Source organism: Linepithema humile, chromosome 2 (assembly GCF_040581485.1).
Source record: "Linepithema humile isolate Giens D197 chromosome 2, Lhum_UNIL_v1.0, whole genome shotgun sequence".
Taxonomy (NCBI): Eukaryota; Metazoa; Arthropoda; class Insecta; order Hymenoptera; family Formicidae; genus Linepithema; species Linepithema humile.
The window spans coordinates 22,036,159-22,059,405 of record NC_090129.1 but is presented as its reverse complement, the minus strand read 5'-3'; the positions used below and the strand labels follow the sequence as shown (position 1 = coordinate 22,059,405).

The 23,247-nt window shown below is 39.3% G+C and overlaps 2 protein-coding genes across 7 annotated transcripts; one reads left to right on the top strand and one right to left on the bottom strand.

The window, feature by feature from the left end:
• Positions 1-235: 235 nt before the first annotated feature.
• On the top strand, positions 236-17,150 carry SP1173. Of its 5 annotated transcripts, none has more exons than XM_067350756.1 (11): positions 236-346; positions 12,479-12,720; positions 12,795-13,126; positions 13,335-13,577; positions 13,988-14,294; positions 14,590-15,091; positions 15,211-15,369; positions 15,483-15,658; positions 15,732-15,938; positions 16,075-16,098; positions 16,203-16,578. In XM_067350756.1, the coding sequence occupies exons 2-11, from the start codon at positions 12,606-12,608 to the stop codon at positions 16,331-16,333; spliced, it is 2,196 nt and encodes a 731-aa protein (XP_067206857.1). In that variant the 5' UTR covers positions 236-346; positions 12,479-12,605; the 3' UTR covers positions 16,334-16,578. The 5 variants fall into 5 exon arrangements, with proteins under 5 accessions (XP_067206857.1, XP_067206859.1, XP_067206856.1 ...); XM_067350758.1 differs by lacking the exon at positions 236-346 and adding an exon at positions 1,563-1,785 and having other exon boundaries at positions 16,397-17,150; XM_067350755.1 differs by lacking the exon at positions 236-346 and adding an exon at positions 1,563-1,785.
• Positions 17,151-17,343: 193 nt separating this feature from the next.
• Positions 17,344-22,689, bottom strand: LOC105670823 (ADD domain-containing protein 1). Of its 2 annotated transcripts, XM_012364542.2 has the most exons (5): positions 22,173-22,689; positions 21,980-22,078; positions 21,585-21,746; positions 21,259-21,496; positions 17,344-20,907 (listed from the first exon to the last, which is right to left on the bottom strand). In XM_012364542.2, the coding sequence occupies exons 1-5, from the start codon at positions 22,231-22,233 to the stop codon at positions 18,819-18,821; spliced, it is 2,649 nt and encodes an 882-aa protein (XP_012219965.1). In that variant the 5' UTR covers positions 22,234-22,689; the 3' UTR covers positions 17,344-18,818. The 2 variants fall into 2 exon arrangements, with proteins under 2 accessions (XP_012219965.1, XP_012219966.1); XM_012364543.2 differs by lacking the exon at positions 22,173-22,689 and having other exon boundaries at positions 21,919-22,059.
• Between the last annotated feature and the right edge of the window lie 558 nt (positions 22,690-23,247).

The following is a 23,247-nucleotide window of genomic DNA, read 5'->3' as shown; positions in this document are numbered from 1 at the left end:
ACGATACTTCCGTCCTTGTCTAGAACATGTAGCAAAATTGCAAAATTTGACATCTGCATTTCCTTATATACTCCCACCACTCGTATCGCAACCAATCAACGAAATCTATTATAAACGCTTTCATTGGTCGGTGCAGGTGTGGTAGGGATTCCAATATGTTGATTGGTACGCCGCTAGTACACCATAAGGGTATATAAGAAGCGCATACGATTACTCCGGCTTTTGGCACATGACGCCACCCTTGGAGAATTGGATTTCAAAGCAGTCATTGCGCTAATGGACATATGATCTAACGAACATAGCTCAAATATGACGTGCCACTAGATGGCGCCTGGTCCTCGTCCAAGTCAGTAGATAACAAGTTTTACCTCTCATATTTTTTGAGTTATTTTAAATATTGCTTATTGTTAGAGGAAAATAACGTTTTCCAATAAACATGCGAGTAAATTCAAAGATTTATAATTAAGTATAATTATAATTAAAACCATCTAAACTACGATTTCAATTTATATTTTTTTTAATTTGGAGATTAATTCTAACATAAATAAGTTCGATTACTGATCTAGCTAATTTTCTTTACAATTGCGAATATACTCGTGTGTATCGAATTTCCATCGTGTTGATATAATAAGTATGCCGAAGGGGGATTAATGAGAGCGTTCTTCCCGTGCAGGGAAAATCCGATCGACAATATAAAAATAACAAACTTTTTCTATAACGCCGAGAAACTACAATATGCGTACTTTACACTTTCTCACCGCCGGCAATTTCTACCGTATCATGTAATTGTAATTTACGATCAAATATGCGAGAGAGTAGATTAACGAAAGAAACAGGTTGATAGATATATACCGGCTAATACCCGAGACGGCAGTAAAGATTAATCAACGATGCAAGCAGTAAACAAGCATTGCTTCTTACTTCCTTTTATCAAAAATATTAATGATAATAGAGTAAATTACAATCTCTCGTATCTTTTACTTTTTTTCTACTTTTCTTTAATTTTATCTATAAAGTTCACTTTCTTCCTTCTCATCCTTTATCGATCTTATCATAATTAATTACTGTTGATTCTAATTAAGTGCACAATAAGTCAGTATTACAATGTAGAAGGAAGCGAAGAACTAATTAAATGATACTTTATAAAATTGATTCTAAGTATCTTATTGACTCTCTAAATCACATCTCAGAGAATCTTCGTTCAAATTATGGCGTCTAGAGCATATTTTAAGACTGTACGATTGCAAGCCATAAATCAAGTAAGACTATATGCATGATTGAAGACGTTGGAGGCCTCGGGGGTTAATACACGAGAATATGCAGCTATGCAAGAGCGCGGTTCAGAGGTACTCGAACTCAAGAGTATCGTGGTGCGAGGCAAGATTCCGTTCATCTCTATCTGCGCCTTCGGAAGGATGCGCGAAGACGGAGATGGAGTCGGATAGAGTACACACCACGTACGAACGTACGGAGCAGCTCGCATTGACGTTTACGCGCGGAGAAGCGCGGCGCGCGACGAGCCGAGCCGGCGGCTTGCCGCGCGCCCGAGCTGCACCGCGCCGAGCATCCGCGCGGGGCGAATCGCCGGGACGCAACAGTCGCTCGCCGGACTTCGCGCTGGAGTTATCGTCGCAGCATGCGTGCCGCGGTACACGCGTTCACGTTCAGTGACACGGTCTCGTGATTATTCATTCCGACATCGCTCCCGGCTGTATCTTCCCCCCCGAGGGATCGAGGGCCCATTTCCCAGCGAGAACACACGCACGCACCCGTCGCTTCCGGATCGTAAGTAGATAAATCATACTTGCGCTGTCCCTCCATTGAGATTCGCGGGGGATGCGATCGCGCGCTCGGCTACCTCCCGGGTTGCACCTCTGACCTCGAGAGGGTTGGTTGCACTGTACAATGTGGGTTACCGTTACACCCGATCTCGTACGCGTTTCCCGTCGATGTAACAGCTAGCGTTGTCGTCTAAAAGAAAACGCATCTGAGCGAATTCCTATCAGAAATTAAGTAATTGCTAATATGCTCGGTATAACTATTATCCCAAGGGCTCGTGCAATGTAGGTTAACGGTGTAACACTCGTATCAACTAATTTTCTTTCTCTATTTCTGGCTTGAGTACAGCTGCGATCTAGAAAATGAGAGCAATATCGTCGATGGCAATTGCTTAACCGGTGTGTGACTGATCCGAAGGGCTGATCGCACTAATGTGAGTTAGCGCCAACTCCGTTTAACCAATTTCCCCTTTTCATGCATATTATATAACGAATGATGATTTGTGCAAAATGCCACGGTAAATCGTAATAATTAGTGATAGCCAAGCTGTGTCATTGAGATGTCATTCTAAACTGTTCGAGGATATCGTCCTGCTTAGTCACGTGCAGTTTTGGCATTATTCCAACTTAAGGAGCACTTTCAAAAATTGTATTGCACTATATAATTTTATTTTCACAATTGACATTATCGGTGATTAATAATTTATCCGAAATTAAATCACTGTAATCACTTTTATGAATTTCACTGAATTAGTTGTACATAAAATTTCGTGCGCTGACTACAGAGTTTCATCGTGGGAAAATCAGAATTTCGAGGCAGGACGCGCGTTCGCGTTAATGGAATGTCTCTCGTCACTTCATTTTCGAGGAACTAGATAGCGAATTTCGCTCTCTAGAAGAACGACGTACTCGAACGCAGCGACAGCGCAGTCGAAGCAACCCGGCAGTAAAGTAGCGTTCGTTGTAATGTCGTCGATTCCCTCTCGAATCTACGTGACCCGCTTTTCGACTGGAATCCAAGCCAATTGTTTTTAACGGATCACATCCTCCGGCGCAGTTTCGACCCGTCCGCGGTTTCCAGAATCACGACCGTGCTAATTGACTTCTCGGCCGACAAAATCCGGGCGGCTCCTCTTGATTCGTCGTGACAATCGTAATCAGACGCGTATTATTAACATTAAACGAAATTACGCATTTCACTGCGACTCGAAATTATTCCTATACATACACGATACATTCTTCTTTCTATTGATCTCGATATTGGCGAGATTGTATTGTCGAAAGAACGTGACTGAATAACATCGAGGTTCACTCGACGCGTTGACGCGATGTCGGGTTAATCAACGCTCATAGTACGAGCGTAGATATATTAAAATTGTATGGTGCGTGATCGCTGTTCGTCGACCAGCAATGTTAGCACGTTTAATTTTAATGTCGCGCCAACACGAAAGCGCTCGTCCTGGACGAGTCCTTGGATTTTAATCGGAACTCCGAAACTTTTTATCGCTTTAAATCTTGGTTTACGACACCGGATGACATAATTTTTTCTCTCCCTTCGCGCCGTTGCGAAAGGCCGCCTGATTTAACTTCGTGCGAGCGCGTCGACAAATAAATGCCGGCAAAAAGCCTCATAAGTGCGAAAAGCCTCGCGATTATCCTGCGGCATTTTTTCTCTCTTTTCGTGACATCACCTCGTGATATATCGTTGCATCACTGCACGCGCGTTAATCTTCTCCGCGCCCAGCCGCCGAGCGAGTTTCTGCTACCAAACGCTTCCCAGAGGGCTTATTTGCCTGGCAAGCGCCTGTTCTCGCGAACAACAAGAATATTATTTATAGCAAATTTCTGGCGCGTAATGTAAAATCGATTTATGGAATAATGTCGAAATCTTCGGCCCGTATATAACAATAACTGTGCCATTGTCACTTATTGAAATGGAAATGTTATACAGATATCCAATAACTTGGAAGCAAACACTTAGAATCGTTTCGTTTCAATCGCATTTGGCGGTAAAAGGTGTCGCGATATGAGAGTGAATTGCGGATGACTCGTGCGCGAGTTTGTATCGACCGGCGAGCTGGTACCATTCAGTTCCATCAACGAAAACGGTTCCCGGGACATTTGAAGGATCATTAACATTTTCCTTGAAAATAGTGGAGGGAGTCTTGTCGTCGAGAGATAGGAAGGAAATCATTCCCGTTTTTTCTTTTTTTTTTGGAGATAATCGACTTCCGCCCACGATACTTTTCAACCTATGCGATTATTTATGTTTCCTGGGAATATTCGTAATTTGTGCGGGCAAATAGCATGCGAATGTGCAATATCGTCCAGGAAACGGCGAACCCGAAACGGCCGAATTGTCACTACTTCGACACAAAACAGTTTTGATCGAGTCGACCAGGTGACGCGAGCTCTATTGCGAACCAGTTTGTAGAACTTCTATATACCGCCTTTCTTATCATGTAAGATCTTCCCGCTCTACCACGCACGCATCGGTGGTGTACGTGTGGCGTGCCATTATGCCAACGGGCAAACTACGCGCTCGTGTCACTCCGCGCGTAACGCGTGCGTTCGCCTCGCGACCTGGACACTCGTCTAGGGCTGCTTGCACCCACGGATGCGCTTACGGTAATTTGAAAGTGCACACTGTTGGAAAAATATACTTCCAAGAATGGCAAAACATTTATAAAATATTTCTGAATATTTTTATCCATCTGAAAAAATCACAGTATTACCATAAAATTACGTTGAATCCGGAAATCACAATTTCCGATAATTTATTTAGTCAGACAAAATTAAATATAATTTATAATTTTTTTTTAATAAAATAAATTATGTTTATAATTTACAAAGTCCGTTTTAATATATATATTTATTTATTTACTTCAGCTTAAATACGCTTTAATAAAATTATGTTTAAAATAATCAAATTATGAGCTTACTTCACTCTAGCGCTGTCGTTCAAATTGATTTTTCACTGTTATCTTTATCAATATTTGGACTGAGTATTGAAGCTACGTTTCCTACCAACGTGAAATCATAAACGTGTAGTCTGGCTATACGGGTTCTTCGTTTCCTTGAAGCACCTTCTTTCTATCGGTCGTTCTTCCATCTCTCGACTCGCGTCGCTCTTTCCTTTCTCTTTCTCTCTCTCCTCCTCGTTCTTCTTTTCTTTCTTCTCTGCACTCCGACATCGCCATGGTTCCGTTATCCGCGGTAAATACATGCTGGGCATCCTGTACGTTTTACCTCCGAAGAAAATAAACAGCGCGTGCAACGCGCGCGCAGCATCGACCGTGCGTTATTGACACCATGTATGCGATCGTGCTAAAAAACGGTGTGACGAAGCGAAATCAAACTGGCATTTGTAGACAATATTTAAAGCAGCGATTTTTTACAGCGATTGCTTTCAGCGATATTGCAATAATTGCTCGGGATAGACGTATCGATCAATTTACAACCATTAACATTTATTTATGCAAATTATAACCCGGTTAATTATTAGTTAAAAGAAAATTTAATATCGCGAGAAGCACAATTTTATTAATAGAACATTTTGCTGCAAACATTTAATCATTTAACATTATTATCCATTATATATTCGTTATTTGCGATACCTCTGGCGGATATCTCTGTGGAAGGTCAACAGGAAAGTCTTTGACGCATAATAAATATATCTGAACTACTAACTAGATCCACCATTTCCATACGATCATCCGGAGAGCGCTTTGTATATATGCGAAGAATCATAATATCGACGACGGTGGTCCCGTGTCCCGCGATGGTACCATTGTACCGAAGAACTTCGCGGAACGGACGCGAAATCGGTTATTGGAAAAGTACTACTACCGTCTACCAATCTTAACGTTCACGAAGTTCGCGAAAGTTCCTCCACTTATTTCCAGACGAAACTTTCGATCGCGTCAACACGTTGCCAGTGTTCATCGTGCACACATTTATATAAGCTTATTGTGTTGACCAGTGCAACGCTCGTGATAAGTTGCCGTATTGTTTTGCGCGACTGTGAGTAACATTGCTAGCGAAAGTTCTGACTGTAAGATAATTTCCTCTTTGTATGCTGAAAAACTTTTTTTGCAATCGATCACAAAAGTTATGCTTGCACCTGCGCGCATAGAGACGCTCGAAGTTATCAATAAAATACGCGTGTTGCACTTCTCATTTAATTTTAATACGATTGATCAATTTGGCGTATTCGTTTCGCAATTTAGTTGGACGCGTTTAAAAAAAAAAACGTAGCAGAAAGACCTCAACAGGTCCAAACACATCGTCAGATTGCGCGAGCGGAATCACGCCGTAGAATCGAACAATTATTCGGCGCGTCGTATTTACCATTTCTATAGAATATATGACTAGGGGACGTGAGTTCTCCCATCACTATTCCTCCCGGCACACCGCCATCCCGAGGGGTGCAGTTCCACGAGTAAGGGGGGGGGAGGGGAAGAGGGGTCGATGGGGCGGAATTTAGATGCTCGACCGTGCAACGGCTTGAATGAGTAATCTCATCGATCGTGAAATCTGTCCCGTCGTGTCCCGCGTCTCACACCGCTGCCTCTCAATTGAATCACTGGTTCGTAGTAGGGGTGCGGGTCTCAATTTTTCCGACTAGTCGATGTTTGCCGTGCGCGCAACGTAGACAATGATCCGCGTCTATGTGGAAACTGCGTAAATCAGTGGGGTGACAAGAATAGTTCCCTTGTGTCTGTGGGATCTGCGAACTACCTTATAACGTGCGAAATCCACGAAGAGACTGCTCATGATTTATAACGCTTATAATTTTATTTTACCTTTTATTTTATTTTTTCTAGTATTTATTTAAAACATTAAATGTAGACTTGTAATTGCTCTTCTTTGGCGTCTCTATAAAGCGCTAAAAATAACTTGTTGTACGTAACATTTAAAATTGTGGAATTTAATTAAACAAGATAAAATAGAATCTATAATGAATTTTTTTTTTTTCGAGAACCGGAGAGACAAACCTGTATTCTTTTTAAAATTAATGATTCAATCGGAACGAGAGTCTCCCGACTCTCCCAACGTCATCGCCTGGTATAGACGTGACCCTGAAACGTGCGGCAGACTGATCTGCAATCTGGTTGTCAACGTTACGACACGTGGGCTTCAATAGTTGTCACGGTGTGCACATATCGGTGGTGTTTTTTTAAGACTTTCCCGTAATGAATGATATAAACGAAATTTTCTCGCTGCGCTATAAAGCTTTTTCCTTCCAGGAAAACCTCGTATAAAATTCCCCTTTATTCTTCCCATAAGGAGTTTGTCCCACATCAATTACAAAGTTATTAATCTCATTTATATCAATGGCGGATAATAAAGTCCTCCAGCTCGGCTGCGGCTTTTCATCTCATCCCAGACAAGGGAAATCCACCTCCGTTTTTCCGTCACACTGACGCATTTCCGTGTGTACACTCCAACGCAAACATACGTACACTTATCATGGCAAATATGTGCTTCATTCCAGTCGCTAATACCAACGCGCTTTCCATTATCGACTCGTAGAAAGAAAAAGCGACCACTCTGTCTTTTTCCTCCCGCGCTCCGCCCGAAAAATGTCACGTCCATCATCGGACGGATGGACGTACAAGAGGCCGAGGCCTCGTAAAATTAATGAAGGGGTAAAAAAAAAAAAAAAAACGCAATGCCGATGTAATCAACGTAATGCCCGCGATTATCATCACAGATCAGGTCCCGCCGCAATTCGCTAAACGAGGCGACTTCCCTCCCGTGGAATTCCGCGAAGAGTGTCATCGTCATCGGACCGGCGAGCTCGTACGCGCGCCAGTGGCTTCTTCCTCTTCCATGATTTCATTAACCCAATTTCGCGAGTCGCACGTTAGACTAATCTACGGGCAGAAGGCCACACGCGCGTGGATAACGGCGCTTCACGCAATCAGGATAATAATTATATGGACGCGTTTGCGTGCGGCGTCCTGAGAATGCGTGCGACCACGGTGATTGTTTAGATACGTAACGTACGGTAAACGATATGATAAACGACGGGCCGTGGCAGCGCGCAGGGAATAACGTAGAGAATCGCCTTGAGAGAATACTCGTTCGCTGTTATCTGCCAACAAAGGCCAAAGTTTCGATCGATTCTTCATGCGGGCATCACCGCGTCTAAAAGTGTCCGAATCGTGCACGAACCTGTGTGCTATGTAATTGTAAAGTGCTTTAAATTACATGGAATAAATCGATATTTGTTTATTATTTATTCACGAAACACTTGCTAATATTTGAATATTTTACTGAACGATAACCGCAACGTATCAATTTTTGCATGCCTTATTTATTTACACGGCACGTGCACGCAATTGAATCGGGGTTGCAACGAAACGGGCTAAATTTAGAGGACCGAAGCATCTCATGTGCAGAGACGAGAACTGCGCGCTTTTCGAAAAGATTCAATCGTTAATCGACTTCTCTGCTACTGAAAGGGAAATCTTTGTTTCCACCTGTGAGCGTGATAACGTTTTGCGGTTTTTTACGGAATAAAACGCTCCATTATCAGAATGAAGAAAATGAGAGGGAACGATCGCACGAATATTCCGACCCTCGTAAGGGTGAGATAATAGTTCCCTGAAAAGAAGGCGAGTGCTTGTCTTCGCCCAAGAGAAGGGAAAAGAGATCTTTCACTCGCCATGAAGGGGGAAAGTAGTCGCCGATTTGAGCATTTGATGCATTCTTGAGAATCCATCCGCCCAAATTGCATCCATCCGCGTCCAATCCATAAAGCAAGAAGCGCAATTGTCGGCTCTTATCGATATCGACATCCCGTCAATAAACATATACTTTCGCGCTGCGTCATAAATATAAAATTATGGAACCAGATACAAAATGCATGAAGAACGACCGAGGAAACACGTTTCACAGACGGTACGTGCACGGTAATTTTCACGATTGCATTTCCCGCGTATCGCGTGCGTGTTTTCAGGAAATAATTATAATTTTTTATCGCGTCCGATGAGGCGTACCGTCGATATTTTACGTGTATGACGAGCGTGTGTAAGAATTATTTTTAGATGCTGTCGGCTGCACGCTGCTATCGCTGTGTCGCGATCGCGCAGAGATTCAAAGGATACTTTTCGGTGACTCGCGACGATATGGAGCTGGATATTGACGTAACCGGAGACCTGTTTTCGATGACGTAACGTGACAGTCTTGCCGAGAGCAGTTAGATACCATAAAGAAAGAAAAACCTTAACCGTCCGAAATCGACGTATTACGTCGCGCTGAATATACCGGGTGTCTCTTTAGTTAGTTAACGCCAGGTTGTCCCAAGCAAATTTGCAATTGTTTCGATTTCGAAACAGAAAATTATTTAACACTACGAGTTAAAGAAGGTAAATAACATTGAAGGATTTATCTAGCGACTGTCATTTCCGGAGCGTAGTTTCTTTATTGTGCAAATATAATATCTGAAAATATTATTATAATAATTTCCTGTATAAAGAGAGAAATTATTTGTAAAATTAGGGCGGGAAATGTCACACGTATATATTTTATTAATGCACTTGATGTAGGACTGTGACTTCCGTTCATCAGGGCGCCGGATCAAATGAAGTTAGATTAGATGAATCTCGCTCAGTTAAAAGGCGTCGTTCACACACTCCTATTTATAGCCGGTAGTCGTACATGTGGAAAATGCGTGAAAAATTCTTACGCAGTTACCTTATTGCGAAATCGTCTCGTGAATCGTGCGTAGAAGTTGAAACTATTCCGCGTTGAAATAAAGTCGCGCGAGGTTCGTGCTATCGTGCAGTAAGATTAGCTTGTGAGCAATCGATTCATATCATAGATGTTGTTAAACAGCCACAGAGATTTCTCAGAAGAAGCTTAATACGTTTCATGAGCTTGATGTTACAGTTTAAATTCCATTTTATATCGCGTTATTATTCGTGTGGCGCGGATATTCGTGCCGGCATCGCGTTTATGAGCATCAAGCACGACAGATGCTTCTTTTAAAAGCGTGCAAAAACATCCGAGGCTTCCATAACCTGTCGTTAACCCAGTTAGGACTCTAGTCGCCGTTCCAGTGCACGCACTGCTCGCTCTAGTCATTCCAAGATCGACGAACTGAGTCCGCGGATAAGAACCCAGCAATTATGCCCCGCAATTGCAATCAATTGTGCCCATAACTTATAGTATTGCGCAAGGGCATGCCACCACTTGCATATCAAAATATTGCAAGAAACGGAATGAGAACAAACGACTGAAATAAACGAAATGTAGAACTGGAAATAAACATCACAAATGCGTAGAACATGAAAATAAATATCACGAGTGCAGAGCTAAAAATAAATATTGCGTAATTATAAGTACAGAATGTAACGGAACGTGCTGTCGAAAATTCACTGTTTCAATAAACAGCATTCGACGTATTTATCTGATTTTCGCCGATACGCGAAAGATCGGAAGACGAGGATTTCGGAAATCGAACTTGCGGCCAGTGCGATGGAAGGAAATTTCCTTCTCTAACAAGTTGAAAATCTATTCCCTTGACGAAAATTCGCACAAATTACTTCATTTTCGCGATTGCTGACCGTGCGAAATTTGCGGGACGGAAGATGCCGATCGGCCGAACGAGGAGGAGGCGGACATTTAATTGCGAGTCGGCGTAGGAGGAGAGACGCGCGCTGAAAGAACGGCCAGCTAGTTTAGCCGGGAGCTATGTAACCAAGTATGCCGCTGCTTACACGTAACGACGACAATTACGATGGCGACGTAATCAATCTAACGGAATGACAGAGGGATACACAAAGATAAATCGCGCCTACTGTGCGACCGTTCAACTGTTCGTTCTCCTTTTCGCAGCTTCTCTTATTGCACAATTACCAGCGGAAAATAAGATTGAACGAAAGGCGTGATGTAATAACAAGAAGAGTGATAACAAGTATTTAAAACGTGGAAAAAAAACTTGATAATTGAAAAATTAAAGAATAAATTGATTGAAATAATTTTTTTACGGATAAATTATTGACGCACTATTCAGAACTTCCAAGAAAAACGCCAGAAGAGAATGATTAATTCATAAAAATTTGAAAAATTTCCATTCAAGAGTTGAAAAAAATTGCCAGAGCCTTTTTATATCGGTTTTTCGGGCTCTAATCGACAGAACTATTTTTGAAACGTACCTGGAACTTTATAACTTTTTGGGAAAGAGCCAGAATTGTGTCAGTTTTATGAAATTTTATGCATTTCTGGCTTTACGAGATCAATTTTCAATAAAAGCTATGGTATAGTTGAATAAAGAGAGTTCGTCACAACATAATTAATATACTGTTGGTGAAAATCAATTGTACATAAATACGCTCCGAGTGTCCTGAATTCGTCGGATCTGGATCGGATAGATTGATGCGGCATTACTTGAATGCATCCGCACGTAATCATATACGCGTGCTTACCTTGGCATGAATTCTCAACTCTCGTAAGATATATACGAGCTCATTCACGGATAAATGTCAGCTCTCGCGTACGAGGAACTTTACGATCCGATAGAAGTAAACGCCTCTGTCCTCTCCAATGCCTGCCCCTCGCGCGGCGGATGTGACGCTGAAGAAGTTTTATTACTGCATATTCCAGGTTAAACTCACTTTTGCTCGCCCGCCGGCACAAAGGTTTGAACACTGCGAAAAGCATCGCGTGCACTGTGGAATATTAATTGCGACCTACTATCTTTCTTGTCGCGGACTGATTTTGCGCCATTTATATTAATCCATAGACAAAAGAGTTTCTCTTCAATAATATCTAATAATAAACGCGCCTGGTAGCCCGGCGAATTTTTATCGCAGGATAAATCAGAAAGAGCTTCGTTAGATCCTTCACAATTCTTAGATATTCACAATTCTTATACATAATTCTGTTCTTATTCTATCCAAACGTTCTTAGAGTTCATTAGAGATCAATTTTCTTATTGCGGTTGGAGAGACGCTCAATTAAATTATATGTATATCATAAGATAAAATTATGTGTACTTATATCATAAAATAACAATGCGGCAAATTTTTGTAGAGGAATAAATCGGAAAGAACTTTGTTAAATCTTTTATTCATTTCGTAATTCTTATACATAATTGCATAATTAACAAAACAAGCTTTTGCGAGCTCATATCTTTATATATGAAAATATACATAGTTGATTTGCATTGATCGTTCGGTTTTCAAGGCACGTTGGCCATCAACGAAGCAAGGTACAAATATGGTACGATGATTTTATTGTCACCGCGTTACAAACCACGTGGCGTCGATATATCACATCCGCGCAGGTTACCTTTGATGTCCTGTAGCGCGCGTGCAGGTGCGATTGTCTTCCTGTCCAATTTAGAAGTGGTCGACTCGCTCGACGACCTCGCTTACTCAAGCGAAGTGTCGTTACGAAGCACTCGTGATGCTCAACTAGCTAGCAATTAATTTCCAATAACTATATATACATTAAATCTCAATTGCGAATCAATTGGAAAAATTTAATTTTGTATCTATTAATTAAATATATATAAAATCGCGATAATTTATACAAATAGGATCTTAAATATGATTAATTATTACATGATTTGTATTAAACAAGCAAAAATCTATCGTTCTTCGCTCGAGATCGTATTTATTTATAAATATTTATAAATAACTCTATTATATCAGTGCATAATCATTTTTCTTTGATGTAATCTTCAGTGCACGCAGGATGGATGTACCGCGATGGAGATAAGCGATCAGTCAGCGTAGTAGACGACCTTAGGTCGTCCCGATTGATCGGTAGACTCGCGATCGTCCCCAAGTAAGACAAGCCAGCTCGTCCACGATGGCCACGACAGCGTCGACGGAGAAGGTGGACGTGGATAAGGATTTGCCGAAGAAGAAGCTCATCAACACAAATCTGATATCGCTCAAATTTCTTCTGTTCATCTTTTTTGGAGGTAGGCGTCGATCGGCATTGAAACGATCGTTTTAGCGATCAGTTCGAATTTTTAATGACGTAATTATCTCTTAGGAATCGGCTGTCTCTTCCCGTTTCTTCCGCTGCACATGACGAAGGTGGGACTGAGCATCGAAAATGTCAGATTCGTGTCGATGGTCTCGCCGGCGGTGGCGATACTGGGGCCGCTGATAGCGGGACCGATCGCTGATAAACTCGCCGGTCATCAGAGTAAGAATGACAAATCTTCGACCGGTCGTTACCTCCGCGTGATGATCGCCGTCGCCTGCATCTTCTCGGCGCTCTTCTACTCGCTCTTGGTGCTGATACCCACAGTGGACCGCGCTTTGCCGCCGGGCGGCAAAGGTCCGGATTTGAAGTTCAACTGCGATCGGCACGGAGCAATGGTGCGGTTAATAATTATGATTATAGCTTCGAAAATATTATTCGGAGAATTAAACAAAATATCTTGAGAATATTTCAATTGTACACGAAGTAAAATTAAGTAGAAAAAATTATTATAGAATCAACACAGAATATTTGAATTTTACAATTAAAATATTTTTTCAAACTAAACAATAGCAAGTTTTGCTAAACGAAGGTGCACATCCATAGGTGCGACAAGATAGATGCGAGAATCGCTTCGGCTGCCATCGCTGGACTGATGATGATAGCGGAGTGGGCACCATGCTGCTGGAAAAGTGTAACTACGCCTGCTACCCGACCGGTTCGCGGCGGTGGCACGCGGAAATCGCACGTACGACGACGTTTCGAAACACCGCTGACGCTGAGTCTGACCTCTTTGATGGCAGTGGCGAGACCACGGTCGCACCGCTGGACAGTGAACTCTATGCGCAGGTAAAGGCTGCGGTTACAGCAGACGTAACAGCTTGACCTGACAGTCTTGTGCCTTACAAGATAAATGTATGCTAGTGAATGTAAATTGAAATGTGTTTCTAAATAGTAACATTATCATATAAATTAGGAAATTAAAGTCCAATTTTAGAAAACACTTTTAATTGCAAACATATATATACGTTTAATAAGAAATGTGACATAATCACATTAAAAATTACATCACTTTTTTCTACTAATTAATATAGAAACAACAAATCAGAATAATGTGTCGCAATTAGATTTTTATCTTCATTGCTAATTTAAAAAAGATTTTTATTTATATGGCATAAAAAGTTAATGCATTAGCGTCATATTAATGATTTATAGTATTATTTTACAATAAGTGATTATTTCAATTATGATTCCCACAGGAGGATCGCGAAGAAACGAAAAAAGATCGTCGTTACGTCACGAATGAGAACGAGCCACCACATCTATGCTACAAGGACGAGGACGACAATATCATCTGTCATGTTTATACGGAATATTCCGGTATCCTGCCAGTGAACGGTAGCCTCGGACATGCATTGAATCCTGAAAACGAGAAAGAATGGTGTGCATATCCCGTGGCCGAATACTTCGCTTGTCGTATACCGCTCGAGATGGAAGCAAGAATGGCCAAGTTCAATCAGACTTGCTCCATAGAATGCGATCTAGTCGATCCGTATACTCATCCAGGTAAGTTCTGTTTAGAATCAAGTACTGAGAATTGTAAAATTAGGAACATTGCATGCGTATGGCTGCGATATCTAAGTATCACTTATTCCGAAAATATCGATTCTCCCAAGTCTCATCATTTTTATGTGACAGCAGTGGATTGCTCTTGCCTCAGAAATTGCTGCGATAAAAATGTGGGAAGACCCTAAACATTATACGCTCTCATTCATTTGATCTTTTGATTTTATCTTTCACGTTGACAGGAAGAAAACAGAATTCCCCTTTTATATACAACAGCAATAATATTCCATTTCAGGCAGCATACTGGCGGAAAGCCAGTGTCAGCGTACCGGAGATTGGGCGGAAGCGGCGTTCTGGATGTACCTATTCGTACGCTCGGTCGCGGATATTTTCCCAACGACTGCCGTGGCGTTGATTGACGCGGCGGTAGTGATTGCGACCAGGGAGACATCATGCGGTCGCGGCGACGTGGGCCGTCAATTGGCATTTGGTTCTCTTGGTTTTGCCCTGTTCGGACCGTTGTCCGGCTATTTGAGCACCTTGACAAGCGACATCGGGCCGGCCTATTGGCTGCCGCTTATCTTACACGCCGCGCTGATGATTCTTGCGGCCGTTGTCGCCTTGTCGGCGAACGGCATGCCGCTAAGTCCGCCCGAATGGTGGTGGCACACGAGAAGCGGCATGCTGGCACTGCCGATGAGCGCAATCAAGAGGTACGGCAGCGAGACCGCCGCCCTGTTCTTTGTCTTGCTAGTCATGGGAACTTTCTGGGGCGCAATGGACAACTACCTGCCTTTGTAAGAGTCTATTAGAATAGCCTCGAGCTATTCAAGAAATAATTGAATCGCTTGTTGCGTGATAACGTTGATCCGAACCATTAGAAAGACTTGGAATGAATTTCTTTTCTTCAACGCAGGCATCTGCAAAGACTAGGGGGCGATGAACTTTCTATTGGTGTCGCTATGACCGTCGGAGCGGTACCGGCGTTCCTTTTCCTATGGAAATCCGAACATCTTGTGGACTACTGTGGACACAGTAATCTTCTCATCACTGCCTTCACGGTGTACATAATCAGGTAGGTAAGTTTTTCTAATTTAATAACCGCGAGTGTTTGTTGAAGAAAAATTTTATCACTCAAGTTTTTCATATTAATTTCATAAATTTGATAAGATTGATCATTTTGATTAGGTTCACCGGACTGAGTCTCGTATCGGGGCCTTGGTGGTCTCTAATTTCGGAGGCTCTAGAAGTATTCACCTTAGGAATAATGTGGGTTACTGCCATTCTCTATCTGAGACACTTGGTACCGCGTCATTTGACTGTAACTGCCCAAGCGCTGCCTGTGATAGCTCACTTTTGCATCGGTACGTCCCCGGGTTTAACATTGTAACAGAATACGGTCAATAGGTCTGAATTATTGATTTCTCTAACGCGCAGGCCGGTGCCTCGGAGCCGTCATCGGTGCTTATATCAATTTTGGTGACGAGGATATCGTACTCTCGCTGAGATTCGTGTATCGCTGTATGGCGATAGCGGCGGCCATCGTTGCTGCTTTGTATTTCATATTGTACCACGGTCTACTGAAACCGAGATGTCATGCACACACCATCCAAGGTCCCCGTCAACCTTCCACGATTGTGCAAGGTAAGCGATTTCTAATATGCATGCTAATGCATATATGCTAATCAAATTCTTGCGTTCTATCCAATTATTACGCATATATAATTATTCATATGTGACGTAATATAATTCATATGCGTCGTAATTTTAACTTTGCAAGCTGCCATGAGAGATTACGAATTGAGTAAGTGATCAAGTAAGATTGAGATTTTCTACTCCACGTTCTTCGGAATACATGTATTTTATATGTGTGTAATCTAATGTCTTTTCTAATACGGAAATTCTCAGAACTGTCTATTTGGATTTCAACGATAATCGAAATTCATCACGATCGGAAAAGATCAGTTCTGCGCATTTCCTTGAAATGTCCCCTTTTCTTTGCATGCATCAAGGAGAAATATCTGTCAGTTGTTTCCTAATGCGCGTTATATTTCTAATTTTCATCGTTTTCATAATTTTTTTTAATGATTTTGCAAATATAGCGATGAATGGAAATGGAAATTACACGCCGCTGAGGGTATACCATAATGGAATGGGCAGAAAAGGTCAATTTCGATACTAGGAAGTTATCTATAAGGACGAATGAAGAGTTCTAGGGGCAACGCTGCAACAATGATTCCGCAATGCAACGCTTCATCAGCGATGAAGTGCCGACGATGTGTGCTCTCATATATTTTCGTTGCATCGCATTTATTGTTAATTTGTTAATTTAAGCCTATCGACATTACCATTTTCGTTTCTTAACATTATTATTTATATGAACCATTTTCACAGGACCATTACTTGCTCAAATACGTTCTACGAGCTATACATCATCAGTTTCTATATTTGTATAGAATATGTATAAGTGTAAGTAACGACAGCAAGTAATATAATATTAACGAAAAGCTTTTCGTATTGGAGTAATAAAAAGAGAAAAGAGTAAACTTCTTTTTTTTTAATATATAAATCGTCCAAGAAAGTGCATAATGCTTCTTTAGTTTTCTATTAAGTTCACATTTTTTTTTGTACAATCGCTACGTTTATAAAACATCTTAAGATATTAGATGAACAATTTTTTATGGCGAAATCATTACAGCGAGACTTATAAGCGTCTTTACATGTAATATAAGTCAAGTATCATCAATATACTAACAGTAAGATGTCTATATATTTGAGATTGGACGAATGTTATGTTTCTGTGAGTTGATATATGTATACAAGAAAAATGAAATAAAGAGACATGTTAAAGAGAAACTATCGCTGTAATCGTTTATGTGTAACTTTTACAAAGAACAATTACATTACGCTGCCTGTTCATATTAATTTTATTCAGACGTAACTGAACAGAAGTTAAACAGAATTGAACGATTTACAGGCCACAGAAGTGCTTAATGGCCTAATTATTAGGTTTTATAAAACTATATTAAATCTAAAATAATCTAACATATATTATATAAAACAATTTATTCATATTTCATACATTCGTTCTCATAAGATTTGCACGCAAATATACGCACACAACTCTATAATACATATCATAATGCTTGCTATAAAATACGCAAGTACCTAGGAATATAATACAACATAATATAGCATATATGTATATTTATACAAATGCGTCAATCTGTTATCCATTACATACACATATGCACAGAATACATGGTAATACGCCATGAAAACATAAATCATAAGTCTTTTACACAGAGCATTCGTCACGCTCTTATATACATGTTTCTGCAATTAATATTGTATTATCTTACAGTAAATCATAAATTAAAAAAATATCAAAATTAAAATAACCTCCAATTTTCGTTATTCAATAATTGAAAAAAATGTATGTTTTTCTTTCTAAATAAAATTATTGGACGATCACTTTAAATTTCGCTAATGTATGAAGTAATAAAACAATAGTTATTTGTCTTCTGTGTGTGTCGTACATCTTTTGTATGCAATATCTTCGAAGAAAACAAATTAATCATTTAACTCAAAAAAAAAAAAAAAATTGTGCTAAATATGTACAAATCTAGAAAATAAAGCTGCCTTTTCATTGACGAATTAAATGTAAATGTATTAAAAAGTGAATATGTAAGATGTATATTGTGGCACTGAATCATGTTTAATTTTTAGCTCTTTTATTATAATTTCAACATTTTGATATTGGAACATTTTTTTAAGTTTAGTAAATTAAATTACTCACTCTTCGTTTATTAACGAAAATAAATAGCAACATCATATTAGACGAATGTGCTGTAAATGAATTAAGAATCATAAATCAAGAGACACGTTGTAATAAAAATTACACTTTTACATTATGTAATGATTATGTGTTTTTGTTTTTCCTTTATGTGCTCGATAAAAAAAAATATTACAAAGTAAGACAGAAATAAAAATTTATTATCATTATTTTCTCTCTCTCTCTCTCTCTCTCTCTCTCTCTCTCTCTATTTCTCTCTTCTCATTCTCAATTGTTATTATAAACTTTCTAGATATAGAAAACTTCGAAGATTGTAATAGAACATATGCCATTAAGTGATTGATTGTGCAATCTAAGGAAAATTTTGTTTATCATTAATTTAGATATGAGATTTAGAGAGCTTATTTCCTAAAATATATCAAACTGAATTTATATTTGTCAAACTCAATTTATGGCAAAGTTGTGATCTAATAATATCATTAAACATCTAGAAATATCGAAGAAAATGTAAAACACACTTTGTTATTTTTTGGAAATAAGCTTTTTTTAAATTCATTTACAAATTTTATTATAATATAAAAATAAATTACCCAACTTTTATACAGTTTAAATCATGTTTATACATCAAAACGTAAAAAAAATATACAAATTCTAAACACGTTTTTACGATTAGATTGTAACTGAAAGAATAGCGAGAATATTTTAATTATATCTTAGGATACCTCTCATTAATCATCAATAATAGTACAATCCTCTTCACTTCCTACCGAAGCAGTTGTTTCCATATTTACCGCGTCGTTAATATTTTTACTTGAACTCATAGCATCATCATTTGATATTACCAATGCATCTGCATCTGCGTCCGTCGTATGACTGCATATTTTTTGCGATTCTGTTTCTTGTAATATGTCATTAAGTATATTTATGTCTTTTATTCTAATATCAAAATCCGAATTATCAACAATTTCTTTGTCTTTATCGTCTATGTTTACTGGTGTGTCAATTTTGTCATCCTCAGCTGCTCCATTCCTTAAATTTATTTCTTGTTCATAGGTTGTTGACTGATTAGCAGAAGCGATATTTTCGAACAATTGCGGTGAATTTGTTTCTATCTGTTCTTGAAGCGATATTTCAACCGAGTTGTCCAAACCTTTCATATCTTCCGTTTCGATGCCATGATCCTCAATGTGCTGCAAGTAAAAGATAAACTGTTCTTCATACTTGCCAAAATTCTTATCAGGTGCCACTGGTTCCAAAACAGTGTCGTCTGCCTTCGAACGCTGATCCGCTTTCGTCAACACACAATGAGAAATACATTTGTCATAGTTCCTCGAGACATCGTACATCTGAGTCGTTTTATCCATAAACTGTACACTATCGTTACCAACGCCACGATGCACAACGTCCTTTTTATAAAATAACAAGTTTTTAACAATATTACTACTTTTAACAATGTCCGACGGCTCCTTTATCTGATTTATCTCGCACTCTGATTCGTTATCAGAATCATTGACGCAAGTCATGTCTAAAGAAATGTCTATGTTTTCTCGAGACGTCAAAGCGTTCACGTCAGTTGAAGATGGCATGTCCGTTTCCGTCTTCCGAGACCTCATCCAGTCGTTGTATTCGCGCACTACTCTATCGTTAATATGCGCTAACTGAAGAACCGTGTTGCACATATTATGGTAGTACTGTTTCATTTTCTGTTCCGCCGCCAATTCAATGTCTTGAATCGCGTCGTTTAAGTCATAGAAACTACACACTTTTTCTTTCACATCACTGAAAAGTTTATCGAGTTCTCGACTGTGCGGTAGCATTGTCTCTTTGAAAGACCCGACGCTCGTTTCCTTTTGGGTTGCATGCATTATCCTTAAGGGTTGTTCTTCTCTAATGTCATCGTCCCACGCGAGAGCGACAGGTACTACCTTGTTAGAAGAAGTATCCACGTTGTCATTTTTATTGGCTGTTGAAACATTTGGTTGCTCAACAACTTTTAGCTCATCGTCAGAGTCGCTGTCCAGCTCAATTATATTGGGAATCAGCGTGAGATTGGATTCTTTTTGCTTTGGAAGGAGAATTCGAGATTTATACTGGCTCATCGAATTGGGTATCGATACCATTGTATTCAGCGGAGACTGCAACGACTGCGACGATTGATACGAGATCGGCTGTGATGATTGATACGAGACCGGCTGTGATTGTAGTTGTGATTGTGATTGTGGTTGAAGCGGTACTGATGTCTGTGCCGGAAGGATGATCTGATGTGTTGTGTTCATTGCAGTAGATGGTTGCATATAAGCATTAGATGCTATGGCGTTCATAAAAGTCGTGCGAAATGAAGGTGTTTGTTTTTGTAATACACCAGCATTATATCTCGACGATAATGATGCACTCGAGTTCATCATATTTGTTGACGAAACCATGATATTGTCCGACGAGTTGGTTCGTTCCTTTTGATTGATCACAGTTTGCAGTGGTTCAGTCTGATTAAAAGATTGGCCGCTCAATAGCGCAATTGGACGTGGCCTGATAGGAATAGGCTGATTGGAATAGGTCTGTAATTGTTTGGTAACGTTGCCGTTTGGATTAGTGATCTGACTTGTATACGTGATCGGTTTGATTTTCTTGATTTTCCGTTTCGTGTACATTACCGGTATCCCATTGACTTTAGGTGTATATGTCTCGTCCTCCTCCTCAGAATTAGAATCGAGTCTTCGCCGCTTGCGCTTACTTCTGCGCGGGCAACACGTAGACTCGTCTAAATTCATCTTTTCCTCGATCTCTTCGGGAGTCATTTTCTTATCGTTCTTGAGTATCCTAAAATATACAAATTTAATATAAATATTTATAGGTGTCTTGGTTTATACAGCGTACAATGAACTATATACTACACATTGAAACACTTTTTTAAGATCCACAAAGTGGACAACGTTTTTTTATCTCATTTTTTTTATAGACACTCTTGTAGATTACATCATCAAAAACACAAATTATCAAAGTGTTTAAAACGAAAAAAGAGATAAATTGATAAAAAAAGCATTGCAAATTTATATGTGAGGAAACATTCCAATAGTTATAGTATATTTCAGTAATGGTGTTTTTTTTTTTAAGTAACATAATTTAATAAAAATTAATGCTTCTAATATTAAATTGTTATGGCAATGATACCTTGTCACTGTTTGCACATGTTGAAGTAAAGCCCAACATACAGCTCTCATGGTATACAAGTCATTAGGATTGCATACAAAACATTTCCATCTTTCATCAGCTTCAATTTTTTTTCTTACCAAAGCTGTAAAATTTCTTCTTATACATCTATAACAAAATGTATTGCTGCAATATGAGCAGCAATATAAATTTCCACCGTTTGCACACCATCTACAGAACATATCTGTGGCATCATCACCTAAGAATTCAATAAATACAATCATAAAAATGTGCCCTGTGCAATAAATATACATATTACATAAAAAAAAATCAAATTATTATATTACCTTGTTCAAAGTTACCATCTCCATAAAATTCATAACAATTAGAGCACAACAATGTGTAAAGTACAGGATGTTTAAACATGTTATAAGCATGAGCCGGAGCAGAACCAATGTGTGTATCGCAAGCCGTACAATGGAGTCTACGAAATCTTACAGTTGCAATATCTGAAAAAGTCAAATATTTACATTAACATATACAATTTTTACAATTTGCAGAAATATCAATCTCTATATTTCTCTACATAATGCTTCATAATGCATATCTTGCTTGCTTCATAATGCATATCTTTCATAACAAACTCAAAATTTAGGAAACAAATAGAAAGTGAAACTAAACTATAAGCTATGAACTACTCGTTACAAGTGAAGGCATGCAGATTCTTGTTTAGAGAGCTGACCATTGCCGAACATGTGTTTGTAGAAATTGCTTTCCTCCTGAGAAATCGGTAGATTGGCCATGCTTGTGCTTGTAGAAGTCTGGTCTCTCACTGGTGTCACTGAAAAATCATGGCATATGTAAGTAAAGGTTAGAATACTAAGCGGTGTCCAGGTGAAATCAAGAGTAACACTGCCTCACAGCCAAAAATTTACCGTTCTCTTTAACATCTGTTTCCTCTTTAACTTGAACCTCAAGCATACTCGAAATATCCATAATGTTTGTTCGCGGTTTCGATGATCGTCAATGATAATTTTCGTTTCAAAACAATATCAGGGCTATTGCAACGCCATTTTTCACAAAAGCGCTGTTAGCCTTAGAAAAGCCTGAGGTATAGCTATCTGATAAAAAATTGCATTTAAAGCCGCGCTACGAAACGTCGAATCGCCGTATTAACCTGCTAGAAGACAAATGCTGATTGTGACAGAGTAGTACATTGAGAAAGAGAGAGAAAGAAAAAAAAGAGGGGGCTCTCGAAACAAGAACATGCTCGTTTACGCAGTTACAGTTAACTTTGCTTTTTCTCCACGTTTAATAAAACATCACACACGTTGTCAATATGAACAGATTGCAATCTGTTCTATCGTACGAGAGCGACAAGATTAAACGAAGCATGCCGTATATTATCAAGCGTTTCACATCCGTTTTCATGTAGATCGGCCACAGTCCGCGATAATCAATTAGCAAGATTGAGTTTAGTAAAAGTATACAAATGTGAATAATTTTTATTTCAGATTGTATTTAATATCATGATACATTATATTGTACATACATATATTAGGACGTCTTAAATAAGACATTTTTAGGACGTTCTAAAAAAAAGGACATTTTTAGGACGTCCTAAAAACGTCCTAAACAAGACGTCGTTTTTTAATTTCTTTAACGATTGGCATTTCGAATTTTACAATAACAAACTTTCCAAAAATTTTAAAAGAGATGTTTTCATTATTTAAGTATTTTACGACCATCCTTACACTGTCAAAAGTAGCCTAGAAGCGAAAATAATCACGTAGAAAAAATCAGATTACGTGCTGGAATGGCCAGATGCGCAAACTAGAAAAGAGCAGACATACTATTTCTATCTCCTTTCTTGGCGGCCATTTTAATTAAGATTTTACGAAATTGTTACCAGGACCACATGATGATACAGGAGCTTTACTCGGAGCAGTGCCACCTATTGATTAGCTAAAACAACATAACGACTGTACATGATGGTAAGTGTACCGACTA

Coding starts and splice junctions, on each gene's coding strand:
- SP1173 (XM_067350756.1), top strand. CDS start 12,606: ATGGCCACGACAGCGTCGACGGAGAAGGTGGACGTGGATAAGGATTTG. Junction 12,721..12,794: donor TCTGTTCATCTTTTTTGGAG/GTAGGCGTCGAT, acceptor ATTATCTCTTAG/GAATCGGCTGTCTCTTCCCG. Junction 16,099..16,202: donor CATGAGAGATTACGAATTGA/GTAAGTGATCAA, acceptor GGAAATTCTCAG/AACTGTCTATTTGGATTTCA.
- LOC105670823 (XM_012364542.2), bottom strand. CDS start 22,233: ATGGATATTTCGAGTATGCTTGAGGTTCAAGTTAAAGAGGAAACAGAT. Junction 22,079..22,172: donor AACAGATGTTAAAGAGAACG/GTAAATTTTTGG, acceptor ATGATTTTTCAG/TGACACCAGTGAGAGACCAG. Junction 21,747..21,979: donor CAAACACATGTTCGGCAATG/GTCAGCTCTCTA, acceptor TGACTTTTTCAG/ATATTGCAACTGTAAGATTT.